General features: G+C 43.5%; 1 protein-coding gene across 2 annotated transcripts in view; it reads left to right on the top strand.

Annotated features, from left to right (window-relative positions):
• MAP3K14 (mitogen-activated protein kinase kinase kinase 14) overlaps positions 1-19,994 on the top strand; it is a 110,245-nt gene that overhangs the window by 24,090 nt on the left and 66,161 nt on the right. For both annotated transcript variants that reach the window (XM_069237969.1, XM_069237970.1), the window contains exon 2: positions 19,655-19,921. In XM_069237969.1, the coding sequence (XP_069094070.1) occupies positions 19,678-19,921 (244 nt within the window). In that variant the 5' untranslated portion in view covers positions 19,655-19,677. The remainder of the gene's footprint in view (positions 1-19,654; positions 19,922-19,994) is intronic.

Raw genomic sequence — 19,994 nt, 5'->3', positions numbered from 1 at the left:
TAATTGAAATGTTAGATCCTCTTCAGGGTATTATTTCAACAGCGCTGAAGATTCTTTAGTGAATTGACTCTGCATTTCCGAAGAAATGGCAGTTACTTTGTATTCATAACTCTGAACTGTGTCACATCGCATAACTATTCGGCTGCAGACAGAGGATCTTTCATGTCCAAAAACCTTCGTCCTCGATCGCAGCTCGGAAAGCCTATTTGGATACTGAGTAAGTATGCCATCATCTCCTTGGTTATAGAAACACATTGAGCACCGTTCTTTCTTGAAGTAAACCAAGAACTTGTTTATTTACTCATCAGCTTTGTTGAAACAATAACTTAAATGTAATACAAGTGAAGTATGTATTTTGTTGTTGGCTCACCTTTCTTACTTCACAGTATTGGTGCTGCTGAAGATCTGTACCCTGTTTTACTTTGCTAAAAAAAAAAAAAAAATCTGAATCCTTGCTGATCTGCACATATATTTGATGGCGGAAGAGGGTGGCGGCACCTCTGGTTAGTTATCTTCAGGTTTACTATCAGGGTAGAAAATATGAAAGCCAAAAGGTGTACTCGCAAAACCTGAACAGCTGGTATTACAGGTCGCTTTCCTTCACAAAAAAGTGTAATTGGAGCTAATGGCATCTTTTTCGAGTTAGGCCCTCCGAGTACATAGCAATTTTGTTCTCACAACATTTGCAATTTCCTTGTGTGCAGTGCAATTTCAGAAATGCTGCTAAAATGCAAGTTTAAAGTGGTTCACCTAGCTGGAATTCACATCTATGTCAGTTTTGGACTGCTGATTCTCGCAGCACCATGATGTAGAATAATAAAGCGGTTCACTGTGCAATAACTTATTTTTAGTAAACAAGAGAAACCCAGCACATCATCTCTGCTTATAATCAACGCACTGCCTACTTTATTCAGAATTGGTGCAAATTTTGCACTTAGGTGCTGCCGATTCGTTTTTATTTTTTTCTATCCCTTTGTGGGCAGATTTGTTTAACTGGTTTAAAAATCCTGCACGCGCTCCACAAAATGTTTTAGAGCACCTATCAGCAAAACATCAGGTGTAAGCTTTGTAAATATCCTTCAGTACTAGTGCTAGAAATACAAATCATTGAAATTTAAGAGTAAAACTTCTAGTCCAAAACTAAATTGATTATGTAAAAAGGGACTTGTCCCAATTAAGAAGTAGAAAAAGCTGCGCGTCATCAGTAATAGCCTAAGTATGTCCTTTTAGATGACCATATGTACATCTCTGGTTCGTATAGGCCTATTGTCTGCTCAAATCCCAGTTAATGCAGCAAAACATCACAGAATGTTTTTCTAAGCAACAGCTGCCCAAACCCTTTGTAACAACAATAGAAACTTAATTTTAACTCTGATTCACTGTGCTAAGATTTTTTTTGTCTCCAGAGTTTAATTAGAAATTTGTTTGAGCTTAGCTTCTTGTCCATTGTACCCGTTACTTTTTATTGGCTTTGTCTCACACGCTCCTGGAACCACAAAATGGACGCAGTTGTTTTTATAACACTTATTTGAATGGTAAAAGAAAATCACTAACATTATTGTAAAAAATAGTTTAAGCCAAAGTAAATCTCTCTTCACCTGGGCAAGGGGGAAGAGAAACATTTCCACAAAGCAGTAGTTACTAAGTAAGCAAAACGAATGGCGCTTTCCACTAAGGACGTGTCATTCGTTCATAGCTGGCAAACTTACAGGTGCCATGGAGACCTGCAACTGGGCTGTATATTTATTTTTAATACTTGATTTAAACATTTCTTTCTCTTCCTGCTCTATGTCCAGAGAGCAGGAAATGCTACAACACAGTCTTTGTCCCTCTCCAAGGTGTATTTTGTTTTTTATTGACACTGCACGCTTTCGGTGTTTTGGTAACTGTGTTTACTTGGATACTCAGGCTGGTTTAGGCTCTTTACAAATGGGATAAAGTAGTAATCAGACAAATAGAAAATACAGAACCTTTGATTGTCCTGTTGGTTAAGTTAAGGAGTAAAACACCTATAATATTTGGCTTTTTAAAAGTGCGGCGATTGCAGCAGTTTGGCATGATGCACACATTGTAAGAGCACCTCAGGGTGTGAAGGGCAGGCGCATGCGTATTGTGACAATGGTGCATATTGTAAGAGCACCTCAGGGTGTGAAGGGCAGGCGCATGCGTATTGTGACAATGGTGCATATTGTAAGAGCACCTCAGGGTGTGAAGGGCAGGCGCATGCGTATTGTGACAATGGTGCATATTGTAAGAGCACCTCAGGGTGTGAAGGGCAGGCGCATGTTTATTGTGACAATGGTGCTATGTAGATTGAACTTTAAATACCACATATGTTGTCAAATCCTCTGGGTATCCGTCCTTGTTGAAATTATTTGTAATTCTAAAATCTTTGGCCTACCTGGTTACACCTCTTTCACCCACGATCCCAACCCCCTATTGCATGTGGGTTTAACGAGGTAAACAGCAGTTAGACCAGATCATGCTGTGTACTTCCACACCACAATTCTCTAAACTGTCACTAGGAGTGCCATTGATCTATGGTTTGGATCAAGTACACTGGAGACAGCTGTCTGAGCTGTATTGCTCTATTGAAAACTGATGTGTTAAGAGCGTCTGCTTGGGGTGTGTCACTGGTGCACACAAAAAGATGGTAGATGTCATTATGGTGAACCCTACCCTAAGCCAGATCGGAAGCTGATAAATCCAGTATCAAGAAAGATGTACTTCGTAGTCAAAATTTCAAAAATTGCCTTTGGATCTTTTTCCAAATCTGCTTTGACTGAGACGGCTGATGGACTCTAGCTCTAGAAGACATTTTGACCTTCCTTTAGGGTATGCCGGACTGAAATTTAGCAATAAGCAATGTCTGTGACTTTGGTCCAACGTGACCCAAGTGTCATTATCCTACATAGTAGACGATCGATCTTTGAATCGTATCTCGCCATGACAACCTAACTAGGAGCCTTCCCATTCAGCACTCTAAAGATACTTGAGAGAACTGGCCGGCTGTGTTTCCCAACACTAAATCAGCAGTGTGGGGTTAAGGGGAGCTGGGCAGCAGGACAGGGTGGGATAGTTCTGCATAGCTTGATACTCCTGTCTTTTTGTTGGGAGTATCTTTATTCCCTATAGTTGGTTGAAGCACCCCCTGGGTTGTCACTGTTAAAGAAAATGAGACGCAGGGCTTAATCATTGTGGTAGTCCATTGGCCACTTCTCCATAAGAGTGAGCTCGTGAATACAAGTTTACATATGTGAGGTAGCTAGTCCAATGCTTGCTTCTCACATAGGACACCTAAAATATGCTGCTCATCTTTGCTCCCAAGCTTGGGAAAACATGAAGAAAAGTCTTAGTAGAGTATTTGTCAACATCAAAGCAATGTGGAATATTTTTCGGTGTTTTTATGTTTAGAGAGACTATCACATAAAACAGATTATCCAGCAAAATCAGATTGCTGTGTTTTAAGATGGGGTTTAAATGTAACTTCTGGGCCACGGTTTAATCTTTTAGAAAATTGATCTCTTGAGAGAAAGAAGCACCTTTTGCAAACTATCCCTTGATCCCCAGGTTGTTTAGTCTCAAGCGCTTGCTTCCCTCAGTTGAAGATTTTGTCATATCCTATGCTTTATTGACTTGACTCTAAAACGCCCTGATGCAATCTGATGTAATCCAGGACTGACTTCAGCAACATATCTGTAAGCAGCAGAACTAACGACTGTAATAACATTTAGAGCTCTAAATGATATTACAGTCGTTAGTTCTCAGATTGTTTTCTTATTATCTTTTTGATGCCTTTAAATTATTTCAGGTACCCATTAGTTACATACAGTTATAGTCAGCCTGTCATTGTGTTTTGTATACACCTTTGTATTGGTTTCTAAACACACAGCAAATATTCACTCATAAATTTATTTTGAGGCGAGAGCTGTGTAGATGGAGAAGTCCATGCTTGGCGTCCTGCTCTATACTCTCCTCTTCTGCCAGAAAACAATATTTTTAGAGCACCCATCAAACCAATAGATACTGGGCACCAACCCACTAAGCTTGCCTTTTTTTTCTTTTGGTCTGCCGACGGTGACTGCTAAGCTTGCTTGTGCATTCATGGAGGCCATGTGTGGGAAACTAACAGAAAAACACTTTTTAAAACTAGAAAAGTATACAAAATTACAGTTGCAAAGTGCTATTTGTCCTAACAGCGTCAAACAAGAATTCTCACAGTGTAAATCTCATGTGCCCAAGGCTTGTCCGAGGAGGCAGCCAACACCAAAACCATGGGGAATGCAGTAATCTGTCAGTATCCATGTAAGAAAAAAGACCTATCTGTAGGCTTTAAAAGAGATAACAATCTACCCTTAAATGCCTTATAACTTTAACATATGGTTCTCACAATCAATATTGTCTTTATCATAACTTTTCATGATAAATCATCAGACCTGTAATCTATATCATTAGCTGGTCACGTAACCGTCTCAGACCTACTTTGTTGGACATAAGCGTTACCATAAGGCAACCATCATATATACTATGAAAATTACAAATCTGTACAAAATTAGTTATCACATTATAAAATCCCTTCAAATAGATGTGAATGGGGATTACCATATTGCAAGTTGGCTGTCACCATGGTTTGGGTCACAAAAACCAATACTCTTGCCTAGTACATTAATCTGTGAGTTTCCATGTAAACAAAATATCTACCTACAGGTTTTAGAAAAATGTAGTAAGAACCCATCCTTAAACACCTATTGCCTTTGGCATATGCTTTTCACCATATCACCCTTATTTTTCATCATTAACAGATCAAACCTATGTACCCTGGCATAACGTTTTCCAGTGAAACGATAAGGCCTTATAGGAATTACCATTAGCTCGACATGTTCTATCCCTTCTCGAATAGGCCTTAACAAAAATGATGGCAGTCAGAACAGTAGAGTTTGTCGAAGTGATGGCAAACATCAAATCCCCTTGCTTACTATGGTACTCGGAGATTACTTGTAACACGATACTTGTCTATAACCGTAGCACAGTGCGAAAACAATCCAATGTTAAAGACCTACTGGCTTTAATAAATGCTTTTTGCAGTAAATAAGTTAAGCCTACTGCCTTAGTCATGACTTTTCATAATAAGCAGAGCAGACCTATAGTATTGGGAGAAACCTTTTCTAGTGCACCAGTCAGGCCTATAGCTCCTCACCATAACCAACGCGGGTCTTTTATTTTGAGCATAAGCTTTCTCACAAGGCAGCCATCGGGCACGCAAGCGTGGCATAACAAAGGTATACAAAATTACAGTTGGCTAAACAAAATACTATCTCTCCTAAGAGGGACTAACAGGGATTCCCTTAGAGCACGTCTAATATATCGGTAGTTTGTCACGGAGGGAACAATTACAGTAATTTGTGAAATTCTGTGTATCAAAGCCCTTCGCTAGCGCCTTTCATACAAAATAATACCAAGTCACCCTTAAACGGGTTGATATTAACGAACGTGCTTTTCACAATAAATATGCCAGGCCTAGTGGCTTGGCCCCATAGCCAATAAGCTTTGCAAGAAGCCAAAAAGTGCTGTACACGCAGTATTTTTAGTAGGAAGACCTAACTTTGGCCGAACCCTGAACTTGTGAGAACTAGCACGTGGGTGGAGCTGAGACCCTCTCAGTAGAACTCGGAATGCTCTTTTTTAATCACATAAGGTAGCCGACAGCTGTGCTGCTAAGCAGACCTAAAGAGAACAGTGGCATCTGTGCAACTTGCATATTGCAGAGAAGAGCCTGATTTCAAAAGACATTATGTTGGTGAGAAAGGAAGGGCTGCAGTCCTTTAAACGTGGAGAAACGGAATTGAAACCTGTTTGCCTGAGAGCGCCGTGAAGGCGTGGGCTGGAGGTCGCGGGCGGCCGGGAAGCGGCAGTGCGGGTGGGACCTAGAGTTCCGGAATGTGCTGGATGGCAGCCAACTGGTATTGTTCGCGGGGGAGAGGCCGGCCCTGACATGGCATCTGATGTTTCTTCTTTGGTGACATATTGTTGGCAGATGTGCACCACGCTGTGCAGCGACGCTCCCGTGGAACAGGTTATGTAATAAGAGCTGTCACCTCCCCAGGGTCCTTGTGTGAGTAACTCCTTCCGGTTTATCCTATTGCATTCTGGGACTTGTAGTTCTGGTTGTGCATTGGGATACAAAAAGACTACTATCATAGACTGCAAAGAAAACCTGGATTGGATGAGTTACTCGCTCATGAGCCAGTTTTTATTCACTTGATAAGTTTTCCATGTCTTATAATGGGCTGATATCCCGCTGCCGAGGGCTATACCGGTTGTTGGAGGCCCCCTCTTTCCTTGGAGAGAGGGGGCCTTTAACAACCGGTATAGCCTACGGCAGAAGGGCTAGAAGGCTATTACAACATTACTATCACCGAGGATAGATTGTAAATTTAAAAGGTGGAGACAAAAAGACAAAGTTTGAATGTTTGAGCAGAATATTTATACCGCCCATTAATTGCCCTTCGCCACTTCGTTGTCTTCAATGGAGCACCCAAAAATCCAGTGTTCTAATTAGAGTTAAAGTTAGCAGCGCTAGAATTGTGAGTACCTTTGGTTGAACATAGGAAGGGGCTGGGTTATTTCATCCTTTTATAGTGTCAGGATCTATTTTCAGGTGAATTGGTGACTTGTTTTGTTGTAGATAGCAAGCAGAAATTGAGCCTGGGAGGTGGTCCATAGGCGTGCGGGGCAGGGGGTTCTGTTAGTCTGGAGGAAGAGAGGGAGATGTATTAAGCCCTGAAATGCAATTTAAGTAAATAACTATACATTCCAGCGTCTGTGGTGGTGGGAGTAGTCTATAGTGCTGTAGTAAAAGCCTCACAGGTGACGGGAAAAACACCCCGGTTTCACGTGACTGTGAAGTGATGGAAACGACACCTGTTGCTTCAGCTTCCTGTATAGACTATATATTTAGGATCAGTCCTGCTAGTCATTTGCTGCAGTAACTCCTGCTTGACCCCCACCTGTAAACCCCTGCGACCACCACAGAATGGATATGGCCCTGTTAAGTTCTCAAGTGACAAGGTGACTTCCACCCAGTTCTGCTTTTTCAGTCAAGTGCGCAAAGCATGCTGGGACTTGCAGCCTCATAGTTATGAGAAGGGTTAGACTAGAAATTCCAGTTGGTGGTGAATAACTTGCTGTATATCGCTTACGGACAGTGTTTCCAGTCAGGGTTTCACTAGACAGTCTGATGCATTCTGGGTGTTGTAGTCTTATTTTACCTCACTTAAACTAACGAGACTAGCACACTTGATAGCAGTGATTTTAGGCTAAAATCAAAAGTCTGGATCGGTGCCCATACTGTAATACCCAGATCTTCTAGCAGACACCCTTTCGGCATAGGGAAATGGCGTCCCTCCTTCCACGGAGTATTACGTGTAAGGCAATACGGGTAAAATACACTCGCTTAATAACAAAATGGGATAATTAAGCGGAGTTTGCAACGTAACATCCCACCGAACCAGGCAGCTAACAAAGTCCCTGTCAGTTGTGCAGGGGTTCGATCACACCTCTATACTCACAGCTCACACCAAACCCACTGATACAGGGCCTTGGTGTTTGGCCGACAGCAGTCTGAGACAGACACGGCTGGCGGATGGTAACAACACAAACCCGTGGCTTAGACTGGTGCTAAACACACGTCTGCATAAAACCAGCCTCTGCCCGCAGGCCAGACAGAAAGAACTGTTTTCCGTAAACTCTGGAAGTTGTTCGTGAATGAAAATAACTGTAGCAGACCCGTAGGAATCGCTCTGCCTGACTTTCGGAAGGCGCTTCAGCTGTTCCAATGTTTGATGAGACCGCGTCTAGACAGTCATGGAATACACTCCCGACCCCCAGTGGTGGAGGGGGCCTGGTTCCAGATTGTCTGGGCGGGTAGTTGAGAACACGGGGCTGTCCACATAGGATGCACCTTGACAGCCACGTTGCCCTGCAATGATTTCATTCATTCAAGTTCTCCAAGTTTTAATGGATGCGTTTATGACAGGGACTTTGGAGTGGAAAACAAGATGAGCTGGTTTTTTTTTGTTTTTTTTTGGTTGTATTTTTTTATTGTAAAGACTGCCACAAAGGAACATATCCTTGATGGGGTTACATAATGGCAAGCCAGTGGAAGGCATGTTTCTCCTTGTAGAAATCATTAGTTAGGCCTTTGCATTCTACCACCAGGTGCCAAATTGAGAGAAGTTATCAAGATGGTGCGACAGAAATCTTATGAAGGGAGCTGAAAGTGAGGAGGAGATGTGACTGGCACACTCAGCTGTCAGTATTACAAGTCCTGTTGGAGATAGGATCACAAGGTTAAATTTGAGGTGGACCTTTAAAGTTTAATATAAGGATGCCGTTCACTGATGGAGCCGTGTGTGTCTGCGTCCAGCTGGATTGGTTGGTGGTTTGGGGAGGGACAGTAATAGTGATGTAACCTAGAGTAACAGCCGACTTGCAGCACAGTAATTTGTCTATAATGTAGAACCAAAGGCGGAGCTCTAAGTCTGATGGTTCCTGAAGTCAGGGCTATGGCCAGGGAGGGCCGGCACCTCTATTTGCTGCGTGTCTCTGTGTACATCCGTGTTGCATCATACATATGACCTGCCCAGGTGAGCAAACTTACATGGCCGGCATACGTTACCTTTCTGTTTCAATAAAATTATCCGTAAACGGGATACTGCCTTCCTTGTTGTGACTCCCAGTGGCATTATAGGTTAATTTTAAGGTGTGTTCCCGTGCCAGGGCTCACTGAAAGCTTTCAGTTCTGACGGTTGTCTGGCGGCAGGGGCGACTCCTCCGCAATGGCGAAGGAGCATCACTCCATTAGCTAAGGGCCAGCAGCTTAAAAATAAAACCATATTTTATTACTATTTTTTCTTTTTCAGCTGCTGGCTGAGCCAGCATGTGCAGGAAGAGACGGAGTTGGGCCATGGGAGGGGGGAGGAGGAGGAGGACTGGATTGTGCTTATGCATGTCAGTTTGACCGGCTGTCTTAGGCCGGCTAAACTGACATGCGCACTTGGGTTTCTCCAACCTGGCTGTGTTGCACAGCCGGGTTGGAGAAACAGCATAGATTCCCATGCCCTGTCTCAGTGGCAAACCAAGCCGCTCAGACCAATCCTGTCGCTTCTTTTGTGCTAGTTATAGCATGAGAGCAGCACCAGGATTGCATGGGGGAGCCTGTGCTGGTGTCCCAGGGACTGCTGGGACACCATCAGGAGAAAGGAGGAGCAAGGTGACGGCGGGACAGGTACGTTTTCTTGGTTTTAAATTATTATTTTATTATGTCTCCCGTCGTCGTTCGCACCCGTCTTGAGATTTGCGGCGGCCGCCCCTGCCTGACAGTTTCCACCAGAATGGGTAACAATCATGTGCTGGAACCAAATAAAGACATTTCATTTACTTGTATGCATTGGTTTGTTTGAAAGTGTGTGATCTATTTTCAGACTCGAATCTGTGACTAGGGGGGCAAACGCAGATCCCTGCCAAGGATTCATTAATCACTGAGGGCCTGATTTAGAGTTTGGCGGATGGGTTACTCCATCACAGACGTGACTGATATACCATCCACGCTGTATTACGATCCCCATTATTGTAGTACATTGGACGGCATATCTGTCACGTTTGTGATGGCGTAACCACCTCCGCCAAACTCTAAATCAGGCCCTAATTCCTAAGACGCGGCACGCTCTAGTCCTTGGCGAGTGGGGTTGGGCCTTTTTTTTTCTTCTAAAGATAGGGTGACCATACGTCCTGGTTTTGCCCGGACAGTCCTGTTTTTTTAAGGACTGCTTCGGTGTCCGACACTTTTTGTCAATACAAAGACATTTCCCGGTTTTTGAGAGAGGAACAGATGAACAGAATAACAGAGTTCTGCAGGCTCCCGTTTTATCCGGCCCTCGTATTTCACCAGAGACACAACTTCACATTTGCAGTCAGGGTAGGGCCCAGCTCGTGAACAGTCAGACCCTGGAGCTTCTGACAGCAATGGGGGGGTGGGAGTTTATTTTATATGAGCGATATCGCTAAACTACACATTCAGCGAGATTTTAATATATATATATATATATATATATATATATATATATATATATATATATATATAAATAAATGACAGTCAACATGTAGCCCTATTTCTCTGTTTGTGCCCGTCCCGGTTTGGTTTTGGGTTGTGAAAATCTGGTCACCCTGTTTAAAAAGCATCTGCGGGCCGCACTACCTCTTTAAGTATTTTTTCTCTGAAGTCGGAGCAGTTTCTGCCGCGGGCAGGCACTAGACACTGAAACTAAACTCGCATGGTTCTGTGGGCGTTTTACGGGCACTGCTGTTCTAACTCGTCGGTCTTGTCAGTCAGCAGTTATGCACGTCTTCTTCCTCTCGGGCAGTTGTACACCGACAGCCAGGGAACAGCAGAACTCTCACTTCTTAATTTATTTTCTTCGTGATTTTAGTCACCCGTTGGTAGGGCCGTCAACAGAAACTAGAGTGGGAACTTGTTGCTCGTTCTTTAAAATGGCTACACGTCTCTTCAGTTTGAGTATGTAGCTCATCCATTTTATGAAAGTAGCTAATGATACGACACTTAGAAGAGACTGAGAGGTAAATATTGTTTAGGCCAAGCAGTTCGTTTTCTCGACTTTCTGCAGTTATTGTACCCCCATATTTGTGCAACTATTTAAAAACATTATTCAGGCATCTCTGCGAGGCTCTTGACGCATATCACTCTCCTGGTGCTATGTGATGGAATTAATTAGATTTCTTTTCAGACTGAGGGCAGTTACAGAATAGTAGGACATAAGGAGAAAGGAATTGCCGAGTACCCAACCCCCCCAAAAAGAAGTATTCCGAGTTTTGCATTTAAGGCTCATGTGTGGCGAAGGAGATGTGGTGCACACTTTCTGCTTGACCTCCGTTCCTTGGACCTTCCACATTTCCCACACTCTTCTGGCTAGAACAGCGTTTTTTTTTTAAAACTATTTTTGACTACTGTGCAATGTCCCCCGCACACCCTGCCCCCACAGACTCAATACTGTAATTGGGTTCTGTAATTTGAACCTCAAAGCAATACACAAAAATACCGAAACGAGTACACACCAAACAAATGCTCAAATTTTAAAATATTTTGTTTAGCTACCAAATGGAGAAAAAGTTTTCAAATTTTCAATTTGACTTCTTTGTATATACTTTATTCATTTTAATGTACCAATTGTAATACCATTTAATTTTGTAAAACAGTTTTGTAAAACAGTTGCTGACCCTTTGGGTAGGCCTCGTGGACCCTCAGTAGTCCTCGAATCATAGGGTAAGAACCACTTCCTTTCGGGTATTATTCCCTGCGATTCTGGACTCGGCTTTTTCACGTTAGCCACGCTGGAACTGTGGCTCGCTTGGACAGACATAACACTGCAGTAGAACCTTATGGGTGATATTGTGTTTAGCTGGTGTGGTCCTTGCTGCAATATTTTTGGACTTCAGGGTTTTTTGCTGGATTGATCCTAAAAAAGCTAATTTTCCTTTATCAACTACATTTTTGGTATGTGGTAACCACATAAGGCAAGGTGCCTTGCAGATCGGAAGGAAGTCAGAATATGAGTTTGGCTTTTTCTTTGTGACGATAATTCCAGCGCCTCGAGGACCGTTTTGCAGGGAAGTTGAAGTATTGTTAACTGTCCAGCAACAGGCCTCATTCTGGCATTAATGAAGCATCTAAAAATAAAAAAGTATTGGATTGTGTTTATGCCAGTATGATTCAGCCTTTCAAATTTGGTCATTTGACTTTTAAAAAACACTATGTTTTTTACTTGAAGGTCTAATGATCGAGAAAGAAGCTTCCAGGGCCACAGACCTCTCCTGACGGGGCTGAATGGGGCCTCAAATGCGAGGGCGCATCTGTGATAGTTCCTACTCAGCCCCAAAAACGGAGATTGTTCCCTGTGCTGTGACAGTGTGTGGCGACGTTATTGCTTTTGGATTGTCCTTCATTGTAAGTGCATTGATGAGGCTCAGTGATAGGCCCTGCTCCTTAGGGCAGACATTACGTCGGTGTTTAGGAATATATTTTGGGGTTTGTTTGCTGCTACCGCCTTTCTTTGCAGGTTTCTGTCCCTCTCCTCCCACTCCTCGCCTGCCTCCGAAGCAGAGGCCAGCTGCTCACCTGTCATGCCTTGCCAGCTTGGGGCTACATTTAGCAGTCCTCTCAGCTGTCCCCATCCACCCTCTACTTGACCTGTTCTCCATGGCCATCCAGACCCTACGTAGTCTGGTGTCTGCAGCCTTCCATCATGTGCGTTCAGGTGATAGCCAGAGAGTTTACAGGGATCTTCTGTAGTGTTTGAACTGTTAGGACCTGCCTGAGCCCCAGCAATATTCACCCTCTCCCAAATCTTCCTTGAATCATGAACTGCTGCCCATGTCTTGTTCTGTAGGTTGAATGTGTTCTTTCTCGCAATCATTGATTGCCTCTTCTTTCTCGATTCCTTAACATCACTGATACCAGTGGCTTGTACTATCTGTTCTCCTGGGTGGTGTTTAGAGACCCCTGTACGTGATGTGTTGGGTTCCTTGTTCTCCTCTGATTTCTGGGCCTGTAATGCATTGCTCCCTGCTGTTGTGGCTTGGCAAAGGGTAGAGAAAGGGGTCACTGTAGCAGATAGAAGCTGGTCATACCTGTTGCTTGCTGAACTTCTGCTCCGTGGTTACCGCCATGAAGCATATACCAAGGTGGACTGTATGCTTCCTAACCCTTCGAGATTTTCTTCTGCTGCACATCGCTGGTTTTGTAATGCCAGTTTCTATGGGTTGTTATACTGTCTTGCTTCTAGCTGGACCTCTTCGGCCATACAGCATGGTTAGGATAAGCAGTCCCATGTGTTTATCCTCTGCTGCTCTCTTCTGGACTCTTTAGAGCAGTGGTTCTGTACCTGTGGTCCAGGGACCCCTGAGGGTCCGCAAAGCCTCCTCAGGGGGTCCCCAAATGCTTAGAAAATTAAATAAAGTTAACAGATTAGGTCCCCACTGTTCAGTAATGACTCAGTGAGGGGGTCCCCGGTTACCGATAATGATTCATTGGGGGTCCCCGGGTTCCATTAATGTTAAAGTGGGGGTCCACCGAAGTCAAAAGGATGGGAACCACTGCTTTAGAGCATATACTGTGGCTGGATGCATAATGGTTACTCTACTGGTGATCTGGGATAGGGTCTTTTGAGCATAAAATATGGTTGGTTGTATAAAGGCCATGTTTATGGGTTGCTTCCTGTCACTCCTGGATGAACTCCTCAGCCTAAATACCCTGACTGTTGTATTATGCTAATTCTCTGGGTTGCTACACCTGGGTGTGCTCCTCAGGCATATATAATGGATTGTCATTTGATAGTTGCTCGTTTATTTTTCACTGCGACCCATCAAAGCTTATACTGTGACTGGAATTATGTGGCTGGGGAGGTCAAGAAAATGCAAATTATGCGGCTTAATGCAGCGCATTTTGTGATCGTATTACTTTATAATTTTGTATTTCTTACAAATTGTAACTGGGCAAATATTTCACCTTATATGGACCAGTTTAACACCCAAATTCAGAAAAAAAGTCACTGAAATATGGGCCAGTCACTTGCAAAGGGCCTTCCACTGAGCGGTCATGTGTCCTTACATTTTCGGTAACATTTGATCTGTTTAAGCTAGAAACATTTTTTTTTTTTTTAAACCTGCAGATTATGCTGGATTTTCCATAATTAAATGGAACCCTAGTGGCCATGACTATAACTGGCTGTTTAATGTCTGCTTTTAATGGGTTGCTCCCTGCCACACCTGGGTAGACTCCGCAGGCATGCACCCTGTATGCCTGTACAATGATTCGTCTTCTGTCACTCCATGGTGAACCCTTAAGACTGTATACGTAATGAACATTCCTATGGGTGATCCTCCTTCCACTCCTGTGTGAACCTAAGAGGGAATTCTTCAGTTGATGCAAGATTGCACTCCAAGAGTCGCACCTTTAGCCTCGGAACATATATATATATATATATATATATATATATATATATATATATATATATATATATATATATATATATATTCAATGTTAGTTAAACTGCTTGAATCAGACCTGTCTAATGCTGGTAATTATTCCCATGCCTGCACAACTCTTTTCTTGTGCTCTTCTCCTACACCAGTGGTTCCCAACCTGTGGTCCGGGGACCCCTGGGGGTCCGCGAAGCCTCCTCAGGGGGTCCGCGACTGCTTAGAAAATTAAATAATATTAACAGATTAGGTCCCAGCAGTCAGCGTAGGGGGTCCCCGGATTCTAATAATGATTCATTTGGGGTCCCTGGGTTCCAGTAATGATAAAGTGGGGGTCCACAGAAGTCAAAAGGTTGGGAACCACTATCCTACACTACAATAGGTGCTGCCGTATCTTTGCTGCAACGCAATTTGAGCATTCTCCCCAAAACACTTCTCGCATAAGCCACTCTACAGCCACACATTTTCTGTACATTCGTACACTAACGCCTAGTGCTTAATTGTCGTATCACTCACTCCTTTTCACTTCAAATTCACATTAACGCCCAGCGACAGAACACAAAAATAATAAAAGTCTGGTCCTTACACACACCATAAAAGTACTCATATAGTTCGCATGGCAGGCACGATCGTCCATCCATAGCATCCATGGAGCAGTGGGCTATCTGTCTGAAAATGCGCTTCAACTTTTTGGCAGAGTTGAGATCTTGTGGAAAGAGCAACTAAATTGCAGAATAATAGTGTACGGCTTAGAATACCAAGGAACACATTTGAACTGCATCAGTGATGCACCATTCAAATTGCACCATAAAGCTATTTGACTTGTGTCTATTTAAGTTCGTTTTAGCGAGTGTATGACATCTCTTCGTTCTGTGATAGAACACACCTCTTAAAACACATGCTTGCAGGGCTAATTAGTCCTCACAATGCATAGCAACGTCAGTGACCTCACAGCGGATATTACATCTCTGGCATACTAACGGGAATGCCTCTGTTTCTAGCCAAAAATAATCTAATAACCCCTATATTTACATGACCAGTATTATGTCTTGGTGCCCAGATCGAAACATGTTCGCACGTTATGCTCTTTATTTCTTTATTTGTTAGATCTCAGTCTCAAACCCCTGCGTTCATATTTCACCACAGCTCGGTGGAATGCGTTGCCAGTGCTGAGATCTGTGTGCCACCTCTGGTTTACAAGTTTATATCCTGGTATTTTAAACTCAGTCTGTCATCTTTTCAAGGTCCGTAAATTGAGTACAGGGTAAAACTAGGTTGGAATAATTGCACACAGACGATTCCATATAAAGTGTTTTGGATGTAAGTAATATAAGAGCAAGATTTATTAATGTAAATAATTCAAAGAACATTTCTATTTTGTATTCCCTTACATAGTGCCATCGGGCCGCCATGTGAGCGGCATGTCACATCTTCTGAAAGCACAAAAACAAAATATCTCCAGGAATATTAGTTACTTTAGAAAACGAACGGTTAACCTCGTCCTCTACCTTCATTAGGCCCCAGTTAAAAATTGCCATTCGAAATAAAGGCAAAAGAAAGTGTGGATATATCAATGACCACTGACAAACGCATGCTGCAATGGCTAAGCCTTCATTGGACACAATGAACTGCATTGCTGCAGTGTTTTTAGTATTTTCTGGAGACACTGCCTCTTAGGAGGTAGTCGTGGTGTATAAAATTATCGAAGATTCCGAGAGTGTGCGGAGACCCCTTTCAAACCTGAATGTTTGAGCAAATCCTATTATTTGTATAAATTTGAATATGCCCATCTTCAAGCCAAATTAGAGTGGTCGGATGCCCCTTGTTGCCAATGTTTATCTACTTACAATTATAGAAGCAGGTATATTTTACATACCTGTGTTAATTATCAATTAAATTGGCACCCTCGGAATGTAGAAACAGAGAGATCTGGTGCAGATGTAGATTTCAGGTTGTGATATTTGTCTTAATCTAGAGCGGAATTCAGGTTTTGGTGTAGTATTGTAGCCAAACTTTGGTCTGATCCCAAGCTCTGGTGTAGAGTAGCAACCTGCGCTAAGGTCAGACCCGTACTCTGGTGCAGTCTGATAACTATTTTGAGAAATATTTGCATTCTTCAACCTTCAGCACATAAATTTGGTTTCTGCTGCGATTATTTTTTTTGTGCCATTCCCTCTTAAAATCCTTCCTAGGACTTGTCATTTGCCCCTAAGGACCAAGAGATTTTGAGTGCATCATACCACACCTGGATTATTGTTACACAAGTATTGGGTCCAGTTGCTTCAGCAGATGCATAACTCAGCGATCTGTATGGGCATGTGACCCTATCTCACCATCCTCGTCTTCCTATCATTGCTTTCATGTATACTATCTGTTCATTTTAAAATTGCTAAACATTGCTATTAGGGCCTCCTCTGGTTAAGGTCACATTTTTTGAGTGCCAAATTGAGGTTGAGAGTTGCACAGTAAGAACTCTGCCTGTCAGCCACAGCATCATTTCGTGTCCATAGGTTTCTCTTACTGAGAACCTGTGGTGCGTGCCTTAATGATAAATGCACTGTTACGGGGGAGAATCTTCCTCTTGAGACAAGATAGTTTAGCAAAAGTCTTATCTTCATAAGCAGCCTCAAGACTTTGCAATAGTACTACTTTCAATAGTACTGGTGGGCGCTCTTTGGTAATCTTCTGTGTGAAGATAATCAGGAGTCTTGGTTTTATGGTATTTCATTTTTGACATTTTCATTTGTATTTATAATTTGTAAAATTTGTATTTATTATTGCTCATTTTACCTGTATTATCCAAATTTATTTTTCATTTGAAGAAAAAATGAAGCCATGGCTATTAGAGATTCATGTTTTATTTAACCAATAAAAGTACACTCACTGATTATTGAAACCGTTTTAATGCTCTAAATGACCATATACAATGCATAAGTACACACTTATGAAACATTAACAATGCAATGCAAAAAATCTGTCCATACGTAGCTGTTTGTGCTTAATTAACCACCCTCTCCCATTTTTAGATGTTGCTTAAGACATCGCACATGCAAGGGATAGTGTGTACTGCAAGGGGCTTGGATCCCGCTCATTGCTTACCATTCATTGGCTTCATTGTCACTCTCGTGCTGCCTCCTGATTGGCCAGTGCATGCCAGTTTCACTTTCTCTTCTGTTGTGTGGGCCATGAACCAAGTACTCATTGTTTCACTTTGATTAGTGTCTTTCCGCCGCTTACATTGTGATTGAGGTACTATTTTACTTTTTCTTTCCTCTTTCTGTAGCTTATTCCTTCTACACGAAATGAAAATCTTTAATCTAGTGGTATATTTGGTGGGGGATAGTTTTGGGGGTGGGCAGGCATGTGTGTCTGCCTGGGCGGGAGGGGTATAAGCTTGTGGGTGACTAGAATTTCTTTTTTGTAGCTGGCCACAGTTGTCGCCCGGCTGTCGTCATCGCCTTGTCTGGGGGTCTTTGTGCTGTTCTGAGGGATACTTAAACTCGCCGGTCGCTTGGGGCTGAAGGGAAGCTGAGATCCACACCCACTCTGGGGTTAAACTCTGCACAAGTATTTGGAGCAGGGGTGGCGGATCTGAGTCAGGCTGTGACCCTTCCTTCGCCAGGAGATAGTTTTTACACTGCCTGCTGCGGATTGAATTACCGTGGGCGAGTGGCGGGAGAGAGGGCGTGGATGCCTTTAATAGAGCCCGGGAGCCGTGCCAGCGCATGTCCGCAGGGCAGCTGCGCGGCTTTGATTTCTCCTTCCTGCCAGTTTTCACTGTGGTTATTGTTCCCACACCCGCCCGGACCGACGGGGGTCCAGTGACTCACGCTGCAGTGGATTAAATGAGGCCTACTTCTCATGCTCTGATGAACCCTGTAGCGTTCCGGAACGACACCTGTACACACCTGACACTTGTAGCCAGTCTGCACAGGTGCCCTTGAAGCCAGTGCTCGTCGGCAAATACTGAGCAGAGCAAAGCGTAGTAACAAAGATCTTTAGGCTATGCGGTCTCTCCGCGCCCCATAGCGATGGTACCCCAACTCAGCCACCCACCCGAATCCCCAACCTTGATCCACGCCAGTTAAGAAGATCGACACCTGATCTTTATTCATAGTGATCTGGCCGCTGTAGTATATTCTTTCGATTCGTTTTACTTCCGGGTGGTGGTACACTTCCGGACGTTCTTAGCCATAATGGCCTTACAGGTGAAGGCTCACGCCTATATTTCTAAGGCCGGAACGTCTTTGAGTTCTTGCTGCAGCAGAGCGGAGTCGCGGTGAGTTCTGCGTCTGGGTTGGAGGTTACGAGCTGTTCTTGCTGCAGGTCCCCGCCTTGTAACCTGTGGCTGCTGCAACAAAGGTCTGTTTTATTTGTATGCTTGTTAGTTTCAATGCAAGTCCCTGGCTTGGAGGGTGACATTGTTGCTGTCTTCAGAGGAACAAAAATTCCTGGAGAGAGGCAAGATTTAAATAGTCCAGGTCAAGGGAAGCTGTTCTTGCCCAGGCCAGAAGTGTGCTTCACTTCTCTCCCCTTCAATTGCACCACCTTCTTTATCTCCTGTATGAACCCGTGGATCGTTTCCTGCCTGCTAAGCCAGTGGCCCTCCTCCTCCTTCTTTGTGTTCACAGAATCACTTATTTGTATGCATAGTGCTTCATCCTGTATTTCCGCAGTTTTTAAGTATTGTAAATATTATTGCCCATTTTGATTTTAACCAGTTCACTGAAATTGGCAGGATGACACGCTGTTTGTCTTGTGAAATTCAGACTTGTGACCTTCATATTCCAGCAGATGCCAGTGGAACAGATTAGCTCACTGGGCCATCCTGCCATCTGGGGACGTCCTGAGAGCTTCACAATGTCTGACACAAAGTGAACAAATTTGCATGCAACCCAGGTTTTCATTGGAAAGCAACTTAAACGCTTTTCCACAGCCACCTACGGACAGACACTGGAAGCAGAAAAATACCTCTTGGCTCATCTACAGTCCTTTCTGGGCTGTCTTTTACCATTACGAACAATTGAATTAATCGAATATACACCACTTGCTTACACTGCGCAAAATCAAACAGCTTCAATTTAGACAAACGTCTACGTTAGATAATTGATTGTCTCGGTGCTTAATCTGTAAATAAAAAGGTGCCGGTGCCCAAAACTCTTCTTTGAAACTCGCGGATGCCTCAATTAAATGAGTGAGAACAGAATACTGAGACAGCGTAATCCTAAAGCCACCTCGGGCCTCTTTAATAAATTCACAGGCACTCCTTGCCCCTTCAGCTCACACTCGCAGCTTTTTCCCCTTGTGACGCCTTCTCGTTTTTTCTCTTCCCCCGTCTTTACCATATGTGTCTTTTGCTCGCAGTTAATGACTGAAGCAAAAAAACAAGTGCCGGCCCTCAAAAATAAGTGCCGATGCCCCAACCGGCAACAAGCGACTCAAATTAAGCACAGGGTTGTCTCCTTTCGGTATATAATGAGGCAATAGGTATTTAACTCCATTATTATGAGTCTTGCGATGTCCCTTGTATCTACAGTCTGTTGTGCTTGGTCTGCCAATAACAACGTTTTTGTTTGCATAATCTTTATGTCCTCCTTTTCAGAACCGTTCTAGAGTGGCGAGAAAATGGCCGTGCTCCGTGCGGAGTGCCAAGGAGCGCCCTGCCCCGCCACGGGGCACCAGAAGGACCTTTCGATTGCCAAGGGGCCCAACGAGGCAGCGGGAGAGAAAGAAAGTGTGGACAAAGTCGAGGAACAGGCGGCGTTTCAAGTGACTTGGCCGAATATCTACAACGTGATCTGCAAAGGGACCGCCAAAGAAGAGACCGGAGGCGCTGCTAGCAGCATCTCTATCATCACTCACCCAGAGTGTAAGCGGCAGGAAGGCGATGTGTTGTCCTTGTGGGAGAGGGGAGTGTGGGATAAAGATGAGAATGAAGAGGG

The sequence above is a fragment of the Pleurodeles waltl genome, chromosome 6 (genome assembly GCF_031143425.1).
Source record: "Pleurodeles waltl isolate 20211129_DDA chromosome 6, aPleWal1.hap1.20221129, whole genome shotgun sequence".
In the NCBI taxonomy this organism is placed as follows: Eukaryota; Metazoa; Chordata; class Amphibia; order Caudata; family Salamandridae; genus Pleurodeles; species Pleurodeles waltl.
Note: the sequence above shows the minus strand (reverse complement) of the source record. Positions and strands in the feature narration are given on the sequence as shown.